The sequence below is a fragment of the Theobroma cacao genome, chromosome 6 (genome assembly GCF_000208745.1).
Source record: "Theobroma cacao cultivar B97-61/B2 chromosome 6, Criollo_cocoa_genome_V2, whole genome shotgun sequence".
Lineage (NCBI taxonomy): Eukaryota > Viridiplantae > Streptophyta > Magnoliopsida > Malvales > Malvaceae > Theobroma > Theobroma cacao.
Window position 1 is genome coordinate 7230289 of NC_030855.1, and position 21272 is coordinate 7251560.

General features: G+C 30.6%; 1 protein-coding gene and 1 long non-coding RNA gene across 3 annotated transcripts; both read left to right on the forward strand.

Moving 5' to 3' along the window:
* LOC108662566 lies at positions 4204-5943 on the forward strand. Its single transcript, XR_001928451.1, has 3 exons — positions 4204-4241; positions 4883-4966; positions 5841-5943. It is a non-coding gene; the product is annotated as an uncharacterized LOC108662566 (long non-coding RNA).
* On the forward strand, positions 19608-21049 carry LOC18595611 (vegetative cell wall protein gp1). Of its 2 annotated transcripts, none has more exons than XM_007023643.2 (2): positions 19608-20154; positions 20648-21049. In XM_007023643.2, exons 1-2 carry the CDS (start codon positions 19865-19867, stop codon positions 20649-20651), a joined length of 294 nt encoding a protein of 97 aa, XP_007023705.2. In that variant the 5' UTR covers positions 19608-19864; the 3' UTR covers positions 20652-21049. The 2 variants fall into 2 exon arrangements, with proteins under 2 accessions (XP_007023705.2, XP_007023703.2); XM_007023641.2 differs by having other exon boundaries at positions 19620-20154; positions 20688-21049.

The following is a 21272-nucleotide window of genomic DNA, read 5'->3' on the forward strand; positions in this document are numbered from 1 at the left end:
TTTTTCTTTTTAAAAAAATTTCTAAGATCAAATGAGTACAATCAGAAATTGCTTTATTATTTTCTAAAGTTTGTAGTCATTTTTCTTTTTTTACTTGTTAATTAAGAAAGGTTTCTTCAATTGTACAATTACTTCCTTGAATTGTTTAATTGTAATTTGTATGCACCAACGTCCAAATATGAAAATAAAACAACTCTTCCGCATGTAAGATTATTTTCTTTGAATTTCTCTCCATCATGGTACATTTTTCCATTAAGTAACCAAACGGTTGCTGCATTCAAGGATTATTAACGCTAGTTGAAAAATATGTCTTATAAACTATAGCCAATAAAAAAAGATTGAAACTTCGTTAATTATTTTTAGACTAAGTTTTTTATTTTGGGCTCGATTTATTGAATAATTTAATATTTGATGATAAATTGGTGCGTAAGGTAGATGATTCAGAAATTGGATGGTTTTGGTTTCATTAATTTTTGTTTTCTTATATACTTTACGAACTAATCCTCTTGGACATTTTCAAATAAAAAAAAGTCATGTTTGTTGGAAATTAAAAAATAATAAAAAAATCATGACTACTAGAAAAAACAAATAGTGGTGATATTTTAAACAGTCACAATTGTGTCTGTGGGGAATAAGCACCTATATCTATAAAAAGACTTCCTTTGGAACAACAAAAGATACAGACTTCCTTTGAAATAACAGAAGACACAGAAAACAATATAACAACAATCTCTTATTCCTTCTCCATATGCATCAAGTTTTCTTCTATATCGCTTTCTATGTCGTTTTGCTACAAAAAAATCCTATAGAAGTTTGATAATCTTGTAATACTTCTGTGAGTCTCAGTGCATTGATTTTGTCAGTGCAAAACACCGTCAATTATTGAGTTTCATTATATCTTTGAAATTTATATGTCGGTAAGCAAAAGCGGCTCAATAAGCTTAACTTAAAGCTAAATATTCAAATGAGACTTTTTCTTTTATTCTTCTAGCTTTTTGAGATGCAAAATCTCTAATTATGCTTTTATAATAGGTTCTACTAATATTTCTTTTTCAATTGATAAAAAAGTCAATCCATTAATCTTTCTCGAAACATTACTGATTTTAAATAAGATTTTATTAATTTTAATTTTGAAAAACTTTTTTTCACTGAAGCAAGACGTATTGAAAATATTAACATTATTCTAAAAGCAATATATGCATTTGGAAATAAATCAAGTCTTCTTATAGAATTAAATATATTGATTAGATTGTTATGTTTCATTTGTATAATTTCTTTTAAAAATTTTAGCTCTAATAATTAAACAAAAAAGATAATTTGTTTTATATATAGAAAAAAACAGTTGGAGATCATTAAATACAAATTACTTTTAGTTGATTAGAGATAGGAGAAACAAATGAGAAAAAAATAGCTATTAGAGATTAAATACAAAATTAATAGCATTGTAGGAATTGAAATGTGATAAAAAATTGAGATTTATTAGCCACATAATTATTAGATAAATAGTTGGAGATCATGAAAGTGAGAGAATATGCTATTTTATTAATTAATTTTTAATAGACAATGAGATAAATAGTTGAAAATTAATAATGATGTGGAAGTGAAAGAAAATAGATATTTATTAGATATGAGATAATAGGTAGATATTTTATTAATTATCTTCATTTTTTTATAATAATAATATAATTAATTGTATTATTATAGAACCTTTTTAAATTTGGAGCCTAAAACCTTTGCTCTGATGGTTTTATCCACCCGATAACTCTTTTGTACACTACAAAATAAGCGAATAAGACCTTAAAGAAAGTGACATTATTATATGTCTTGAAACTAACTTCTTGATTTTTAAATTTCATGTTCTAACAATAAGGTTTTATTTCACTTCAACTTAGTGCAAGTGGAATACTAAGGGAATTGATTTCTGTTTTTTTTTTTAAATTGAGCTGGGTTGATGTTGACGAAGAAAATAGTAAAATTGTTTTCTCTTTATAAATCCAATTAAAACAAAGGTCATTTACTCCTCTTTGTTAAAAACGAAGAATCAAAGTTCAAAGGCACGAAGCAACGAAGCAGATTTATTTTTTGCACAAAGCAGTAGTCCCATAAATCGAGAGATGCTGCACCCTCTCATGTGTTCAAAAAAAAAAAAGGACATATGATTTCTGCAATTGAGGGAAGGCTGGATGAAGTGCCTTACGATCCAAGCAAAGAAGAAGGTAACATGGCTATGATATTCAACGTTCTAAACGCCTTGGGATCATTGGTTTTGCTTTTGGGTTTGAAGACCTCAATCTTATGCTTGAAATTTTGGTGTTGCATGGTTTCTATAACTTTTCCTTTCTTTTAGTCAAACGAAAATGGACAATCAGGACGCCCAACCCCTTTTTATGGAAACCTCTTCATCCTCTGGCTAAACCACTGGGCCATGTTTAGGCCTTGTAATTTACATCCATTAATCAAACAATTATGGACTTGTTTGATTACCAACTTATCACGTTGTCATTGAGGCTGGGTTTACCTATTAAGCAGTACAAAACAAAGAGTTTTTCATCAAATTACAAGATAAAAGCATGTTTGGTTTGATTTTTTTTTAATTTAAAAGTTATTATAAAGTTCTTATAAAAAATAATAGTTTCTAAAATTAAATTAAAATTGTTTGGTAAATTAACTTTTTATAAGCTCTTTTTTATAGATAAGTTGTTTGACAAAACAACTTATATAAACTCTAACTTTAGTTAAAATTTTCATAAAGGGTATTTAATAAAAAACTTTTTATTAATCACGAATTTCCTTGTTCAAAATAAAAAAAAATTAACTTTAGTTTTTATATATTTAAAATAAATTTTTGAAAACATAAAAGGATTTTTATATAACATAAAGTTTATAATTAATAATAAATTATAAAACAAGAGTCCAGCAAACAATTTATAAGTAACACATAATTTATAAATAATTTTTTATTAAATAATAATAAATAAATAAAATCAAGAGAAAAATTGAATCAAATAAAAAAATGAGAGATGAAAGAAAGAAGTGAGTCCACTACTAAAACCCTTAACCCCAACAATGGAGGAGAACCCATAAAAGAAAAAGAGAAGTCTAGGGTGGTAGTAATAATTTAGAAAAATCACATTTTGCTATTGATGTCCTTACCAATAAAGTTCACTTCCATGAACAATATTATCTCAACAACCATAATCAACAAATATTATTTCAATTTTTATCTAATTTATCTCAACAACCATTGACCTATTTAATTAATTATTTCAATCATAATTATCAAATATTATATGCACCATAAAGAAGTTAAGAATAAATAAACATCACATAATTGTCATATCAAACAATAAATCGAGAAATATCAATTAATAAAGAGAGTTTTCAAAGTCCAAAAAAAAAGATAGAAAGTAAAATGAAGAACAAAATAGAAAGAAAAAGAAGAAATAATACTTGAATGCAGTTTTGAATTTTGAATCTTCTTTTGTAAAGCCTGACCTTATAAAATACTTGTCATGACATACATGTGATGATAGCATGATTGCATGCTAGAAAAGTCCTGAAAAATTTACAAAAGTAGGTATTGTACCTAGAGGTACAACAAAGTTAATTTAAGTCTCGAACTAGATCAAATAGGAATTTTAAGGTGACATTAAGAGCTTCACAGCCCAGGGATGACTCAAAATGGTAATTCAGAGTTTGAAGATCAATTTGGAGTCAAACCGAAATTTTCACTATCTAGGGGTAAAATGGTCATTTGCCACTTAGAAACAAAATGAGAATTTTTAGAAAAGATTTGTTGGTCCCATTTGACTTATTGGAGTATGATTTGATTATTGGAGTATGATTTGAGGTTTAGAAGTAAAAACTTTAATTTCGGTATAAATTGGAGTATAGGGGCGAAATGGTAATTTTGTCACCTCGGGGTAAATCGGTAATTTTGCACCCCCAGAGCATTTTTCCAGCACAAGGTCTTCACCCATCATCCTTTATGACCCTTGAATAATGTGTGGAGGAGAGAGAAAGCTTAGTAGTTAAGAAATTACAAATGGACCAATAATGTGATGACAAGTGTCAAGCTTAGAATATTTTATTATTTAGCTTAAAAATCAGCATAAATCAGCCTATTATCTCTCCAAATATTTGGCCAAGCAAAGAAAAGAGGGAAACAAAGGAAGAACAAACCCTAGGTGAAGAATTTCAAGAGAAAAAGTGTGGAAAATCAAGGAAAACAAGTGAAAAATGTAGGATTTTTTAATTTAAACTTGAAATCTATTTTCCTTAAGCATTTCTCCTTATTTTTCATGGTTAAATTACATATTTTCATGATGAATTCATGACTGGTCAAAATGGGTATGGAGAGAGAAAGATGTTGGATTGATTTGATTTTTAGATATGTTAGTGTTTTTAGTTAGTTTAGCATATTTAGAAGAAAAAGAACAAGAAAAGAATCCATTTTCCCGATGAATCTTCATTGGTCGAATCTTCCTTGATGTGTGTGGGTGATGGATTGCTATTATTTCAAGAGAAATGGCTTAGAAAATGATGAATAATGGTGAGAAAAATTAAGTAGGAAAAATCACGGTGTTAGTGCACTGTAATGGCCAAATTTTTTCATGAAGAAATTGGAGGGTTTTGATGCTGAAATTGGTGTTATTTGAATAATGTTTGGTGAATTGAGGTATTAAAAAAGAAATGGAGCAATTTGGAGCTAAATTGGACGTGTTGGCCAATTAATCGGGTGATAAGTCGAATTAGGCTAATACCGGGGATTAGATGGTTACCAGTGCATTTTGCATTTCATATCATGCATTAGTAGTCTAAATTAGTTTAAATTCAATTTAGTACTAATGAAGCAAGTTTCTCAATTTTGTACTGTGTTAAGGTGGTGAGTCCTCCGATAAAGGCAAGGGAATTGCACCCGAGGACCAGTAATCTGAGTACTTTGAAAATCTCCATTCTAGACATTGTGAGTAACCTTATCATCATTTTAATTATCTAAAGTATGTTTTAACTCGATTTTGGTGAAATTTTATGAAAATGAGTTAAATGGCAAATTTTAGGTTTTATAAACAAAAATGTGTTTAAATGAAACGATTTTATAAATTGTCTTGAAACGAAATAACGATTTTGAAAATAGGGTAATTGGAGACCACCAGTATGTTGTAAATTTATGATTGAAAATTGATGGCTTATGTTATATTGTTATTGTGTTGGCATGACTGGCTGGGCTGTGTTTTATAAATTGTATGAATTATTTTATTTTACCTTTATAGGTTGGGTAATAAAATATTAGCCCTGTCATGCTGTCAAAATTTTATTGTATGGTGGGTTTAGCTTGCTGCAGTAGGCGGATTCTGTGAACCAGACTATTAGAAGGGCATGGAATCCGAATATATATATATATATATATATATATATATATATATATATATATGTATCTCGGTTTGAGAGGCGCGTAGGGTATCTTCTGAGGTATGGTTAGAGTTCATATCACGCCGAACCACCTCGTGATGATGAACTCCGCTAACGCCAAGGAACGGCTGTGTTTTTTAAACTAATAATTTGTTTACGTGTATACAAAATTTTTAACAACCGTGGCGGACTTGGTTAGATACCTCGGCCAAGGTATCCCCGAGAATGATTTTGGCAGGAGCCAAGCTTTTAAAATACTCATAAGCCATGTTGATTATTTAAATGAAATGAGTATTTATGTTATGAAAAACATATTTAGATGGAATGTTTTAATAGTCTCCTTTTACTCGACTTTAGATCTTTTGAATGATGTTTGTTTACTCACTAGGATTATAAAATCTCACCACTCTCCTTTCCACCCATTTCAGGTTCAAATTAGGTTGTAAATAGCTGAGTTCATCGAGGACTGCCCTTGGATTTGCATTCCTTCAAACTATAGGTTCACAGTCCTCTTTACTTTTGTTTATTCGGGGAGGGCCACTTGTTATTGTAAATTAAATTAAATATTCTGACTTATTGTGTTACAGTATGTATGAATTTATTTAGCTTTTACTCTACAAAAATTATTTACATATAACTCTATAAATATTGTTTATAAGAAAATAGAATATTTTACTTAATATTTCTTTTATTTTCTTATTATATCCAAATAATTGCAATTTCGTTCTAAATGAAGATTTTAGACTTTAAAACTCATTTTGGATTATGAATTATGTGTTTTGTACTCGCTTACTACATTTTTAGAGGATTTCGAGATTTTTGAGAAAAAATGACCAAAATGCCCTTGTGAGGAAAATTTTAATTTTTTCTATTGTTTTGAATTGGAAATAATTTATAATCTCTCAAAACATGATTTTAGCAACTAATACTCACGGGGAAGCGAGAAAAATTGATATTAAGCCTTGCGAGATTTCGATTGACATTTCGAGTAATGAATGTCTATCAGGATGTCGCGGCGGTTGTCAAGGGCTCGATGGGAGTTTCGGGTTGTGACATCTTTTTTTTTAATTTTTGTAAGAACAAAAAAAAATCTTAAAATGATGATTTGCAAAAAGGGAGAGAGGAGAGGGAGATCGATAGGGAGAGAATGAGGAGTGTTTTTTTAGAGAGGATCTTTTTGAGAAAAAATAGCTCTCCTAAAAGCTGGCATGTTTTAAAAAAAAAACAAAAGAGAAAAAAAAGCTCCTAATTGGAGCCTTTTTATAAGGCTTTTTTTTAGATTTTATTCTTTAAAAAAAAGTTACTTTTTTTAAGAACTTTTTACGAAATCCTGTTTGGCCCAACTTTTGCTTTTAAGCAATAGATAAGCTAAATATAAGCCAGGCCAAACAGGCACTAAGTATTCTTTCCTTACTTGATATGCATGATAGTGTATGTGATATGCATGAAAAACGTATGTTTGTTGGACTAAAGGATTTTTTTATATTCATATATGATCTTGATGTGGATGATGTTATTGTTGTGTCTTCTATAATTGACAAACTTTCCTTCTTATGAAAAGACACTAAGTAATTTTTAAAGTATAATGATGTCAATGTGTAAATACCATCAAGGTCTATGTGATAGGTGGGCATATGGCATTCCTATTATATATCAAGATATAATGATGTCAATATGTAAATATCCTCAAGCTCAGTATGATAAGGGGTGACAACTCTATTATGTAGAGTTATTTTGTCACATTTTGGATACTTAAGTAGCTAAGTCATTGAGATTTTAGGTTTGAAATTTAGTATTTTAGTTTCTTTTCTTAATTAAGTTCAATGCATGTTGAGTAGTTTGGTTTAAGTTATTTAGTTTAATTTTATATTAAATTTCTTTGCATTACTTTAAGTTTAGTTATTGTTGATCTATTTTATTGCTTTTGTAGAAAATTTTATGAAAGTGCTTTATTTGGTGATAATTCGTGCAAGTATGGTGATAGTTTTGTTTGTATATGATGTTGTATATTCAGCATAACGCTCACTACAGAAGTTCAATTGACTTGATTCTTTAGTCATTGGAAAGTTAAGAGATAGGGCTATAACTTTCATGTTTAACACTTTTCCCAATTCATATCAAATAGAGATTAAACTCGTGTTGGAAAAGGCTAAACTGTTGCCATTTTTGCACAAGGCATCACAAGAAAATAAGGGTCACGGCCTTGGAAAGAAGAAGGCTGTGGCACCCTTGATGCCCAAGGTCCCACACACACACACAAGAAGTCCATTCAAAAGTTAGCTTTCATTTGAATTTATGCATGAATTTAAAGATTATTTGTATTTTACCTTAAGTTTGAATTGTGGGATAATTTTTGAGGAAAACTTGGAAAATCATGACTTGGTAAGTTTTTATCTTTTGAAAAGTCTTCTAATTAATTTTCTTTGTTTTTTTTTCTTTTCCTCAAGGACTAACAAAATCTTAATTTGGGGGGTGTGATAATTCTATTTTATAGAATTATTATTATCTCAAATTGTTCTTAAAATTTAACTAAGTTCTTGAGTTTAGGTTAGGATTTATTTATTTTTAGTTATTTTTCTAATTAGTTTATTTTTATTAAGTTATTTTATTTTATGTTTATTTGCCTTAGTTTAGTTATTATTTATTAGTTTTTATGTTTGTGTAGGACTCTAAAGGAATAAAACTTAACTTGGTGGAGAAAGGTGTTTAAAGAGCTTGGGCCCTATTCGTACGTGTCATGGTATTTTGAGCATAACCTCCACTCCAGATGTCCAAATGAGGTGATTATTGAACTATTGAAAAGTTAAGAGATAGAACTACAACTTTTATGTAACAATGTGCCAGTTCTACCTTGAAGATGGAGAAAATCGCATTAGAAGTTGACAGAGTGCAATAGTAGGCAAGAGAAGGCCTAAATTCAAGGGAGCACTATTGCTTAGATGGGGTGTGCTGCGGTGTTGAAGAGAAAATTTTGAAAAAATTGTTGCGGGAAAGAAAAGGGTGCAGGTTAATTTAAGTTTTATGGGCTCTACACTTATTCTAAGTCCACATTAAGAGTCATTAGGCTAAACTCGTTTAGTTTTAAAAAAATTAGGCTAAATTTCGAGTACAAATAGATAGCTCGATGAGAAGTTAGTTGTAAAATGAAACATCCTAAGAGAGATTCAAGAAGTTAGAAGTTGAGGTTGAAAATTGAATATCAAGGCTTCCAAAATTTGTTTATTATCTTTCTTAGCTTTTATTATTCTTGTTACTCTTGATAGCTAAACTTCATATGCTTTTATTTATTATTGCAATTATGAGTAGCTAAATTTCTTTTTGTAGGATTGCATTTGAACTCACATATAGTCTAAATTTTGAATCTCTTTCTTGCTTTAATTCAATGGTATTGGATTGTTTATTCCAATTTGTTCTTAATGCCTTTAATCGCTTGATCACCAATTAAATTGATTTAGAAACCTAAACATAACTTAGGAAAAGGAGTTTAGTGTAGACTAAAATTGGAATAGCATATAATCATATTTATTTACTTCGTTGAATGAATTGATTTGTATATAGGATAGGGATATACCTATTTGCCGTATATAGCTAGTATTAGAACTTGAATTTAATGAATCTATTTTAATTTCAATTCACATAAGACTATAGTGTTTTGATTAAAGTCGATATTTTTATAAGAGTGTCGAGAGAGCCTTATAAACAATTGAGGATTCTAGGCTAGTAACTCAATTCATTAGAATAAATTAAGAGAAAAAAAGTGAGATTTAGATGAAGTATGAAGGATATTGTAATCCTAGGCTTGTCTAATTTGATTTTTATTCAATTAAAATTTGTTTTAATTTTTTAATTATTGTTAATTAGTTTTTTTTTTAAGTAATTTTTAGTTTAATTAGTTCTCAACTTTTAATTGTTTGAATAAAATTAAATTGTGTTAATTTTAGTAATTAGTGAAATTTTAGATCAATTTTTTCTAGGATCGATACTCTGCTTACTATTATACTATCTATTCGATACATATACTTACGTAAGTAGAATTTAAAATAATATATCTTGAAGGAGATCAAGACGTTTAGCATTCACATTAATCCTCTTCATCATAGCATCAAGTCTTGCATCTGTACCCATGTTAGGCATAGCACTCGAAGATGGTTTGGTTGGAGCTATTTGAGGCATATCCTCATCATCATTATCATTAGCGGCCTCTCTTGGCGTGCCCTCTTGTGAACCCATATGCTTGTCTCAACATTCTCGCAATAACCCATCTTAGAAATGGTGGCTTGTTGTTCAATTTATTACCCACACAAGTATACGTATCGTAAAGATAATATAATGATGAGTAAAGAGTCGATCTCAAAGGGAATTGAATTCATTCTTACATTAATTACTAAAATTACATGCTAATTTTATCCAAACACTAAAAATTGAATTAAAAAGCAAAACTTAAAAGCTAAAACTACTCTAAATTTACTCAGCAAAATTACTTTTCTAAACTTTATTGACTTTTAGACCTAAGATTATGATGTCTCTCAATATTTCATCTGATTATTGTCTCTCTCTCTTAACTTAGCTTAACGGATTAAGTTGCTAACTTAGAGTCCCAAATTATTTACAAGTCTCTGTCGAGTTTCTCATAAAAATATCTTTTCCAATTAATTTACTATATGTATATACAAATTAAATTAAAGAAAGACTCATTAAGTTCGTGCTCTAATTTTGGTTACGTATGGGTTATAGGTGTATGTCTACTCTATATGCAAATCAAACCACCTAATCAACTAAGTGTATTCGATCATACGCTATTCTATTCAAGGTCTACCTAAATCTCCTTCATCTAGGTTTAACCTAAGTTTCCAATTCAATGCAATTGGTGATCAGGCAATTAGAAGCATTAAGAACAAAATAAAATAAACAACTTAAATTCATCAAACATAAGCAAAAGAAAGATAAATAAATTAGACTACGTTTTGAGTTCAATCATAATCTTAGATTAATAATTTAGTTCCCCATCAAGTCACACATTATTATCGAATTAAGTTTAAACATTCAAATCAACTAAGAAAAATACGAGAATAACAAAAGGATGATAGAACACAAGAATTTATAATCTTGATCTTCCAAATCTTCTTGACTCTTTCAAATTCTTCTCAGCTTTAATGACTTTGTGGCTTGATTCTCAGTTGTCAATCTGGTGTTTCGCTCTCTTTTTTAAAAGTACTTTGAAAGGTTGTTTTTGTAGTGCTTTGAAGTTAAGTCAAGTTGGGTGAAGAAAAAAGTCAATTCGAATAAGGATTTTCTCATTAGACTACGTGAGTCGTAGCCTCAACCCATTAATTAGTAGAAATCGTAATTGCTTTAAAACCACTATAGTGCTTCAACTTCGACATGATTTTTGACCATCTTCCAAGCCAAACTAGGTGAGGTGGTAAACATGAAAGTTGTATCTTTTTCTTTTAGATTTTCAATGGTCCATGAATCACCTTATTTATCTGTAGAGAGAGTTATGATCAAAATACCAAAACATATGCAATGGAGGTTTGCACCTTCAAATTATTCTTCCTTTATTAAATACTTACAAAAGCACAACTAAATCAATAACAACCTATCTTAATCACATTAACACCAAATTAAGTAAAAATTAACTAAAATTAGATTGACTCACCTAAATTAATTAACTTAAAATAATTTAACTAAAACCTACTAATTTCTATGCATTATGACAAGAATTAAGCTAAATTATTATCAAAATAAAGTCCAAATAACTCTATATCATAGAGTTATCATGGCTCTATGAAGATTCCTCATCTTGGGTTGTGATACTACATCATCCACGGATACATCAATATTAAAGTGTTGTAACGAGAGGGTGATGACTTGACCATACATAAGACTTGTTTTAGTTCCAACAACAATTTTCTTCATAGCCGCAAAGATGAAACTGGCAAGATCAATTAAAGTTTGTGCCTTGATATGATGTAAAAACAACAAGTCCTTTCCATTCACTAATGAATGCTTCCTAGGTACAAAGCCTCAAGGTCCAACTAAATACTGTTTACATTGATATCATGTGTAGAATTGTATCCATCATGGATAGCTTAACAACTGAGTCAGGAATACTAACATTGTTTACATACAACTCTTGCTCTAAATCATATACAACTAAATTATCACTAATGTTGGTCATTGCATTAGGGGTACAATGAAGCTCAAACATATCCTTAATCAGCTTAAGAGTTATCTTGAATAGTTTATCCATGATATAGGTGGTGAAAGCATTTTTTATAAGAGTGTATTGCATTGCTTTCATCCCTATAGGTTGTGCTTGCATTGCTGTAGAAAACTCTGACCATTTCTCATACATTGGGTTATTAAAGCTCAAATAATTGTACTAACCCAAGACTCTAAAATTTTCAATATACAGGAAACCAATTCCTTCAAAAAATTTAATATTTATTGTCCGGGCCATGGTGGACAGTCTTGAAGGCAAAGGAGTTCTTGTAGCATTCATAAGCCTCGTTGGTGAGAAAGTTTAGTGCTTGTAACCAAGTTGTATTTGAAGAGCTTCCCTGATTTCTTTGAGCAATAAGCTTATAACATTTTGGTGGTAATCAACTACGAAGAATAATCAACTATGAAAAGCCAAACTTGAGTGTAAGACTCGAAAAGACGACTACAGCACTGTATAATTAAATTTCTAGGTTTTAAGTGATTTATAATTGAACCAAAATACCCTATTTATAGTGGAAAGATTTTGGGGGTTTTTAATGGGTTCAATGAATTTTGAAATCCTAAGCGTGATGAACTTTGAAAAGAGGATGAATATTAGAAAATTTTGATGAATTTGGATGAATGAAGAATTCAAGGTATTTAAGACACCAACAGTCATAGTAGACTATACATGGGCTATAGTCGCCTATGGTTTTCAAAATTGTAATTTTTCACTATTTAAAAACATGGCTTAGTCGACCCTCTAAATACATATAGTTGATTATGTCTCTTAAAAAAGCAAGTTTGGAATTTTAAATCACACTTAAACAAAGCTAGGCTTCTTGAGAAAGATTGAGAAATAAATGGGCCTTATTTGGTACACAATTATGCATGACTGAAGATCTATTCTTAAAATTTAAAGATTATTTGAAAAATTATGATGAAAAATTCGAAGGACTTAAGATAGGATGACTTAAGTGCATGGTGTATGCATGTACGATATGAACAAAATATAATGCATCATAACATAATAATTCATGTATACATACAAGAGTACTCACATAAGCAATCAACTAGATGATTAATAATTCATAGACTCATTCAATCAAGTAGATTAAGAACACATACACACTTGTTCACACAAATATAGTTACATGAATGCATAGTTAAATGAACAACAAACTATACTAACCACAAATATCAAAAATATTTTAACTATAGTGAGGAGCATATAATGATTCTATGTTTCAATCATTCAAGCAACAATTAAGAGCATCATTGTGTACAACATTAATATGGCGTTTGACGAATATTACCAATAATGTAGAACACCATTTGTTGAGATCTCACCAAGCTCATTGTTGAAGATTTCAAGTGCTCAATCATCATAAGACAATGTCAATGATCAAATCCCCCTTAATCATTCATTAAATTGCTTTCAGTAAGGAGAAGGAGTTAAGTAGTTAATCACATCAAAATATAATCTTATCTTTCCTTAGATGGATCAAGAGATAAATATGAGGATGGATAACGATCATATAATAGATGAGTATTAAAAAGAATCTTTAATATGTCAATCTCATACTCATATATTCTAGGAACTTAGTAAGGTATGAGTATTTAAATAAATATTCAATATATGCTTCAAATACTCATAATTTGAATAGTGTGTACACATTTGTTCCAATGTATGTCCAAGATGTCATCAAGCATTAATTGTCAGTTTCATCATACATTGTCTAAACACTATCAATCAACCATTTTGCAATAAATTTTCTAATGATAATTCAAAAGATAATTTCTTTAACAAGAGTATATCATCATTAAGTACCTTTGGCAAGCAAATTTCTCAATTTCTTAAGCCATGTGTCAAATTAAATATGTAGGAATTGATAATCAATAATGCATATGCCATACCTCAATGCTTTTATTACAAATGAATGATTTAATTTGCCTCTCTCTCTTGTGTTATTGATTTAGATAATATATGCTCCTCTTACGAAAAGAAAACTCAAACATTTGTTTTTGGTACCCAAATTTTCTTGGGTCCTTTATGGTTAGTAACCTTGGTTCTCTTATGAATCTTATTAACTTCTACCACCTCACCTTGTGGAAGTTAGGTTCCGTTGGGAACTTATACATATTTACCTACTTTATCTCTTTGTATAACAATTCTATAAGATCAAGATAAGGAAAAATGTCCAAATTTGAGACATGAAGTGCAACTAGAAAACCATCATATTTTTCATTTTCTTTAACAAAGAAATTCTTAAGATGAGTTTCTGTTTGTGTAAAGTCATAGCTTAGTCCTTCCTTGTTAAAGAATGCTATTTGCAATACCAACTTGTCATTCAATTTTTGTTGGTTATTTTGAAACTTAAAGAGCGTGTCATGCAAAATATCATTTTTCTTTTTCAACAAATCAATTTCATTTTGTATGTCTTTCATATTGTTTTCTAGCTCAATCCTAGCCTTAATTAGGTTCTCATTCTCATCCTTAAGTTTTCTTATGATGCTTTTGTGTAGTAAAATTCTCTCTTCAAATTCAAAAATAAGATTATCATAAGCATCTTACAATTCATTAAATGTATAATCATTTTCTTTATGAGTGCATGGATCAAGATTATGAGGGATAGGATATATCTTATAATCATCGCGTGCCATGAACCAAAAATTAGCAATCTTATCATCATCTTTATCTTGTGAATCATTATTATCATTCCGCATTGACATCATTGCCATTTTCTTGAAGTTTCTTGAAGTGCTCTTCTTGCTTGGGCATTCATACTAGGTGTATCCCAATCTTTGACAATCAACTCATATTAAGCGGTCTTTAAAATGTTCTTCCTTATGCACATTTCTCCTTGTAGGCTTCTTCCCTCTAAGATTTTTTTCTCATTAATCTATTGAGTTTCTACCAAACATGGTTGTGTCCTCTTCATTTTCACTCTCGCTCCTATTGTTTCTATGTTTTTCCTTCTCAACTATGGATTTTAAAGCTACTTCTTTTTTCTCAATCATATCTTTGAGTTGTTCAAAGCTACAACGCTAAAATGCACCAATACCCCATAGTAAATCCAAAGAGCACAACACTGCAACACTGGTGAAGTGAGGCTGCGATGCTAACTTAAAAATGAGCACCATTCATTGGCCCGAGGCCACAGTGCAGCAGTGCCAAGGAAGGTAGCATCGTGGTGCTAGCTGTGTTTTTGTATTTTGCATGTTACATAATTTTCAAAATTAGGGCTTTTGAGGCTATTTAAAGGGCTTTTTTTAGAGGTTTTAAAGAGAAGATAAAGAATAGCTATTTTGGAGAAAAAGAGCCAAAAACAAAGCAAGAGAATTCAAGGGAGAATTAAGATCAACAAAGCTTCAAAATATAGTTTATCTTTCTTCTTTTGTTTTTCTGTTATTTTCTTTGACTTGGATTAATGGTTAATTTTTTTTGAATGATGTATTTAGTTAATATTATGAGCTAATTTACTTTTTCTAGGATTATGATTGAACTCAATATGTAATTTGAATTTTTAATCTCTCTTTCGCTTATTTTCAATGGAATATGAGTTGTTTATTCAAATTCTGTATTTAATGCTTTTAATTGCTTGATCACCAATTAAATTGATTCAGATATTAAATACAACTTGACGAAAGGAGTTTAGATTAGGCCATGAATGAAATAGAATGTGTTCAAATTCATTCAGTTGTTTAGGTGATTTGATTTGCATATAAGATAAATATATAACTAAGTGTCGCATGTAGCCAAGATTAGAGCACAAACTTAATGAATCTTTCTTTAGTTGAATTTATATAGACATATAATAAATTAATTGGGAGAGATATTTTTCTAAGAACCTCAACAGAGACTTATAAATGAATTGGGACGTTAGGTTAACAATTTAATCCATTGAATTAAGTTTAAAGAGAGAAAGAAAATTCAAATGAAGTATTAAGGGACATTATAATCCTAAGCTTTTTATTAATTGAATTTTTCTAGTAAAGTTTTACCCATTAGCTTTTAAATTCAATTTAGTTATTATTTAGTTTTAGTTTTGCTTTTATTTAATCATTTTTATTTGGTTATTTGAATAAGATTGGGTTGTATTAATTTTAGTATTTAGCAAAAGTTGGTGCAATTTTCTGTGGGATTTGACATTCTACTTACTCTTATATTACTTGTTATGATACATACATTTATGTGATAAAATCGACAATTATAGGATATAAAGATGGGAGTGAAAGTACGAAGAAATTTTAGCTCATGAAGGCTTGGTTTATCTTATTTTCTTTCAAGACTTTGATCCTCAAGAGTTTGGCCTTTTTATTTCTTCTTCCTCACTTTGAAATGTTCCCAAATGGTCCTTTTTATAGATAAAGAAGTCTTGGAGCTGTTGGAGGTGATTAAAGTAAGAAATTAACCGTTTTTCTTTTGAATTTTGTGTCTAACTATCATCCATACTAGAAAGCTTGTATTTTTCTCATCAAAACTTGGAAGGTCAACTGGCATTCTTTTAAGGTTGACTATGGCACTATTCTAGGGTTGATTATAGGCTTTATGGGGTCGACTATCGTTGTGGTTTTTCCAATTTTTCTTGTCTATTCTTGCATAGTATTGACTTACCTTACTCTAAGATCAATTGGAGCTTTGTTTCTTAAGATTCCTTTACATTTTAGCATGTAACTTTGGCCATATCTTCCTTGTGATCAAATGTTGAGTGATGACTAAGTTTCTTGACTTGAAACAAGCTTGGTGTGGTGGACATTGATGATCTTTGAATGCTTTGAGATAAACTTCACCATTTAAGAACCTATATTGCAACTTCAACATCTCAAAAGTAAATGTTAAAGGCATCATAAATAAAACTCTTTTAAGAAAATTTAACACTCATACAATTAACTCATTCAAGCTTCTAGACATTTGTAGAACAAACGTGTGATGGTTCAATAGTTACAAGAATTCATACAACTAAAACAATCAAGCTCATAATCATGTAAAAACAAATATGTAAGAGCTAAATCATTTTAAAAATTTGTCAAAGATCATTCAAGTAATGTTCAAACAAATTTGATCATTTTGTCATAATCAAAACTATAATCATTTTAAAGCTAACAATTGTTTTACAATGTAATGTTGTACAAATAAAGAACAACTAGAACAAGTGAATAGAACAAATAAAATACTACTTCATGTAGAACAACTAAAACAAGTGAAACACTACTTCATGTAGAACAATTAGAATAAGTGGAGCATTACTTCACGCGGAACAACTAAGATAAGTGAAACAACCACTTCATATGGAAAACAATGTAAGCAACTCAGAATAAGTGGCAAGATTCATGAGTTACCTTCATCTTGTAATGTTCCGAAAAGTTTGGCTTGGGGGTTTAGATATCATGGTAGTTAAGAGGTCTTCCTCTTATCCTATTCCTGAAATACAAGTGTTCCCCCTCTTACCTTGTTCTCATGTACCTGTTTATGTACACCTTTTCTCTTGTACCTGTTCACGTACACCTTTTTTCTTTTAACTTGTTCTCATATAGCTTTTCATGTATACCTCTTCTCTATTACCTTCCACTTGAGAACAAATCTTATTACACCTAATTACTTCAACGGTCATATAATGAGTTTTAACCGTTAATCATTATATGCAATAAAATCACCATTTTAATATCCACATAATGGGTTATAGTAATGGTTACTCACATTAAAACTCGTCATAATAATGTCATTCATTACGCACATTAAAGCTTATTCTTGAGTAACCACCACTTCTGGCATTATATATAGAATCTTCACAATTTATTAGGGGACCTTCACTTTTCTAGAGCTTTTCTCTCTAGCCTCTTTCTCTAATTCTCTTTTATATTCTAATTCTTTACCTATTCTCTTCTTATTCTCTTCCATCTGCCACAACACTCAGTAACTTCATGAACTGCTCGGATCTTTCTTTCTGTTGCCTTTGCTACATCCTTTACTTGTTTGCAATGCTTCCTCTCCCTCTAACAAGAACTTGATAACTCTATTTCATAGAGCTATTTTGTCACATTTTGAGTATTAAATTGGCTAAGTTCTTGCGATTTAGTTTAAGAATTAGGTATTTTTATTTATTTGTCTTAGTTTAGTAAATCATGTTAGGTTGATTTAATTTAAGTTATTTTATTTTATTTTGATGATAATTTGCTTTTACTTTAGTTATTATTGAGTTAGTTTGTTGCTTTTGTCGGTGTGCAAATGAAAAGGGCTTCAATTGGTAAAGAAAAGTGCATAAAGGGTTCATGCTTCTCCTGCACATATTCTAGTATTTTTAGTATAACTCTCATTCTAGAAGTCTACTTGATGTAATTCTTAAGTCATTGGAAAGCTAAGAGATGAGGCTACAACTTTTATATTTACCACTTTACCCATTCTGGCCCAAATTAAGGAGAAAATAGCATCACAAGTTGATTAAGTGCAATAAAGTGTACTAGGAGATAGCAAGTGTAGCGTTGCAGCGCCAAAGAATTAAAGTTGTAACACCCAAAAACCAGAAAGTTGGGCACCACAGCACCAAAAAAGTGGGGATGCGGTGTCGACACAATATCTTGGACACTCTGAGTCTAGATTTGACTCAAATTAGGTCTTTTTGAAGCTTATTTAAAAGCACCTTTAAAGTAATTGAAAGACACATTTAAGCTTGGGTTTCTTTGAAGGAAAAAAGCTGTCAAGCACTTGAGAAAGCAAAGAAAAATTTGGAGGGTTGAAGATCAAAGACCTAACAATCTTTAGGTTGCTTTTCTTCTTTGTTTCTTCTTTATTTTTCTTGAATTGTTACTATGGTTAAATTTCTTTGGATATGTTTTTATTATTCATCATGAACTAATTTTTTTTATCTAGGATTGCAATTGAACTCAACCTATAGTTTGGATTTTTAATTTCTCTCTTACTTATGATCAATGGAATATGAGTTGTTTATTCCAATCTTAAGTTTAATGCTTTTGAGTGACTAGCCACCAATTAGATTGATTTGGGTATCTAAATGCTACTTGACAAAGAGAGTTTAGTGTAGGCCTTGGATAGAATAACATATATTCAAATTTATTTAGACTAACTGCCACCGAATGATTTGATTTATATATAGGATAGACCTATACCTATATGTCATATGTAGCCAAAATTAGAACATGAGCTTAATGAGTATTTCTTCAATTGAATTTTCACATTCATATAGTGAATTGGTTGGGGGAGATATTTTCATAAGAACCTTGACAAAAACTTATAAATAATTTGAGAATTTTAAGTTAGCAACTCAATCTATTTAGTAAGTCAAGAGAGAGAGACAAAATTTAGATGAAATGTTAAGGGATATTGTAATCCTAGGCTTGTTTTATTGATTGATTTTTCTAGTTGAGATTTGCCTTTTAGTTTTTAGATTCAGTTTAGTTATTATTTAGTTTTGGTGTTGCTTTCAATTAATCACTTAATTTGATTATTTGAATAAAATTAAGTTGTGTTAATTTTACTACTTAGCAAAAGTTTGTATAATTCTGTGTAGGATTTGACATTCTATTTATCATTATATTACTTATTAACAATACGTGCACTTACGTGATAAATTGACAACAAAACCTCTTTACACCACTGTAATCCCAACTCTAAAACTCTAAACAATAAAGAAACCATATACTTGATTGAATTTTTAGCAATTCGAATTGAGTTTTTATCAATTTAAGCTGAGTTATTGAATTCAAGCTAACTTTGCCATCTTATGTTGGTGGACTGCTAATTACATTGTAACATGCGTGATTCTTTGCATATTCACATCATTTTTAGTTTAAACAATAGAGATTAAGAGTGTAAGTCTCTCATGTAAGCATTTGATTGTTTTGAATTGGAAGTCAACCTGTCCAGCCAGTTAACGAGCACAATTGTTACTGGATCGAGCCTTATTAACAGGGTGCCAATTAAAGTTGGATCGCAATTTTGATAAAAACTCAACATCAATGGGCGAGGGTGGCAGGCCTTTGGCAAATGAAACTTTAAAGGGTAGATTTGATAATGAGGGAAGATGGGGAGAGAAGTGTGCAGCTTCCAGGTTGAGCCGTGACCGTTAGGTTGGGTTCCCACTTCTCCTAGCACCTACAATTCAAATGACAACTCCCTGAAAATTTGCAAACTTCTTTTGACAAAGAGCTTCCCTTCTCCATGACCAAACACAAACTTCCATTCAACAGAGAAGGGAAAGAGGGGAGAGGGCACATCGTTTGATTTCCGATGGAAGAATTGAAGAATGGTCATGTATCTCCATCATCATCTCCCCCAACACCACCATCACCTCTCCCCATTAGTGTAGGACCTGGCAACCAAAAGTACCTCTTTTCGCCTTCTCCAACTCCTTCACCGCCCTTCTCACCGTCTCCTTCCAGCCATGCATCAGCTGAAAACCTCCCTCTTCTGCATGATCATAACCCGCCGGCAGCTCCAGCTCAGGTTACATCAACTTTTTCACTAGACCGGAAAGACCCCGATGAATTGGAAGACAAAAGTTCATGTCTCAAGGACTTGTAAGTTGTCATTTTTCCCTCAAATTTTTCACCGCCTACATCTATAGGGAATACTACATTTAGCTTATACCTTAAGAGGAACTTGACTAATCTACCAGAGGCTACATTCCACAATGATAGTTACTATGAAGATGAATGCTCCAATTTACTAGTATTAAATTACCTTGTGATCCTGCTCGGACAATTGCAACGTTAGGTTTTTGCTCCATCCTGGATTCTGAAATCCAACACCCAACAACCGGTCAAACACACTGCCGAGCTAAAGTTTCAATGTAAAATAAGGTACCTTTAAATTTAGCCTGTGACTGACTGGTAGTTGTAGAAATGGGTATGCAAGATAACAATGATTATTACAAGACACTAATCTAACCAGCACATACTAAACTTATTGCTTTCCTGTTTTTATCTACTTTCCTATTAATTGTACATAACTATACATTTCTTCATCATAACAAAAAGAAAATACTTGTTCTTACAACTTTTGTTTTGAAAGGTAGCCTCTCTGGTTTCAACTCATATATCATGAAATACAGGTTGGAATGGCTGGTGCAGAAATGCTGCAGTTGCTGCTCCTGATCCTTCATTTGCTATCAATGGGCAAGTAAAGAAACTCTAAGTCAACTCCCACAAAGATGGCCAGGCCATGGAGATACCACAAAACTAAAATTCCACCCACACTTTGTTTGTTTGTTTTTATTTTTTTATTTTTTTTGGTTTTTCTGTTTGTCTTTTTATTTTTCCAACCCTGCTGTAACAAGCACTGACTGACCCACCGGCCCATTCGCTTGACAGAAAATTCTTTAGCATCTGTAACTCCAAAAGAAACGAAACAATTGTAACATGATTCTTCAAGCATTCAGTTTTTCCCCTGATGCAATTCTTGTGAGATTCACTACCTCTGCCCCTATGTTCGTGTGGCCTTTTGAATCCAATGATTGGATGATACTGACTATTATTTGTTGAAATGCATACATAGAAATCAGCATAGAAATAGACAATACATAATATTTAAAAAAAATTAATTATTTAAAATTTTTATATAAATATTTATTACTTTATTACATTCATTTAAATTTTTATTTTTTTATTTAATATCGAATAAATTCTTATAACTAACA

What these genes read in the sequence shown, in the direction of transcription:
- LOC18595611 (XM_007023641.2), top strand. Translation starts at nt 19,865, where the DNA reads ATGGAAGAATTGAAGAATGGTCATGTATCTCCATCATCATCTCCCCCA. An exon ending in AGTTCATGTCTCAAGGACTT is followed by an intron (nt 20,155 to 20,687) that starts GTAAGTTGTCAT and finishes CATGAAATACAG; the next exon opens with GTTGGAATGGCTGGTGCAGA.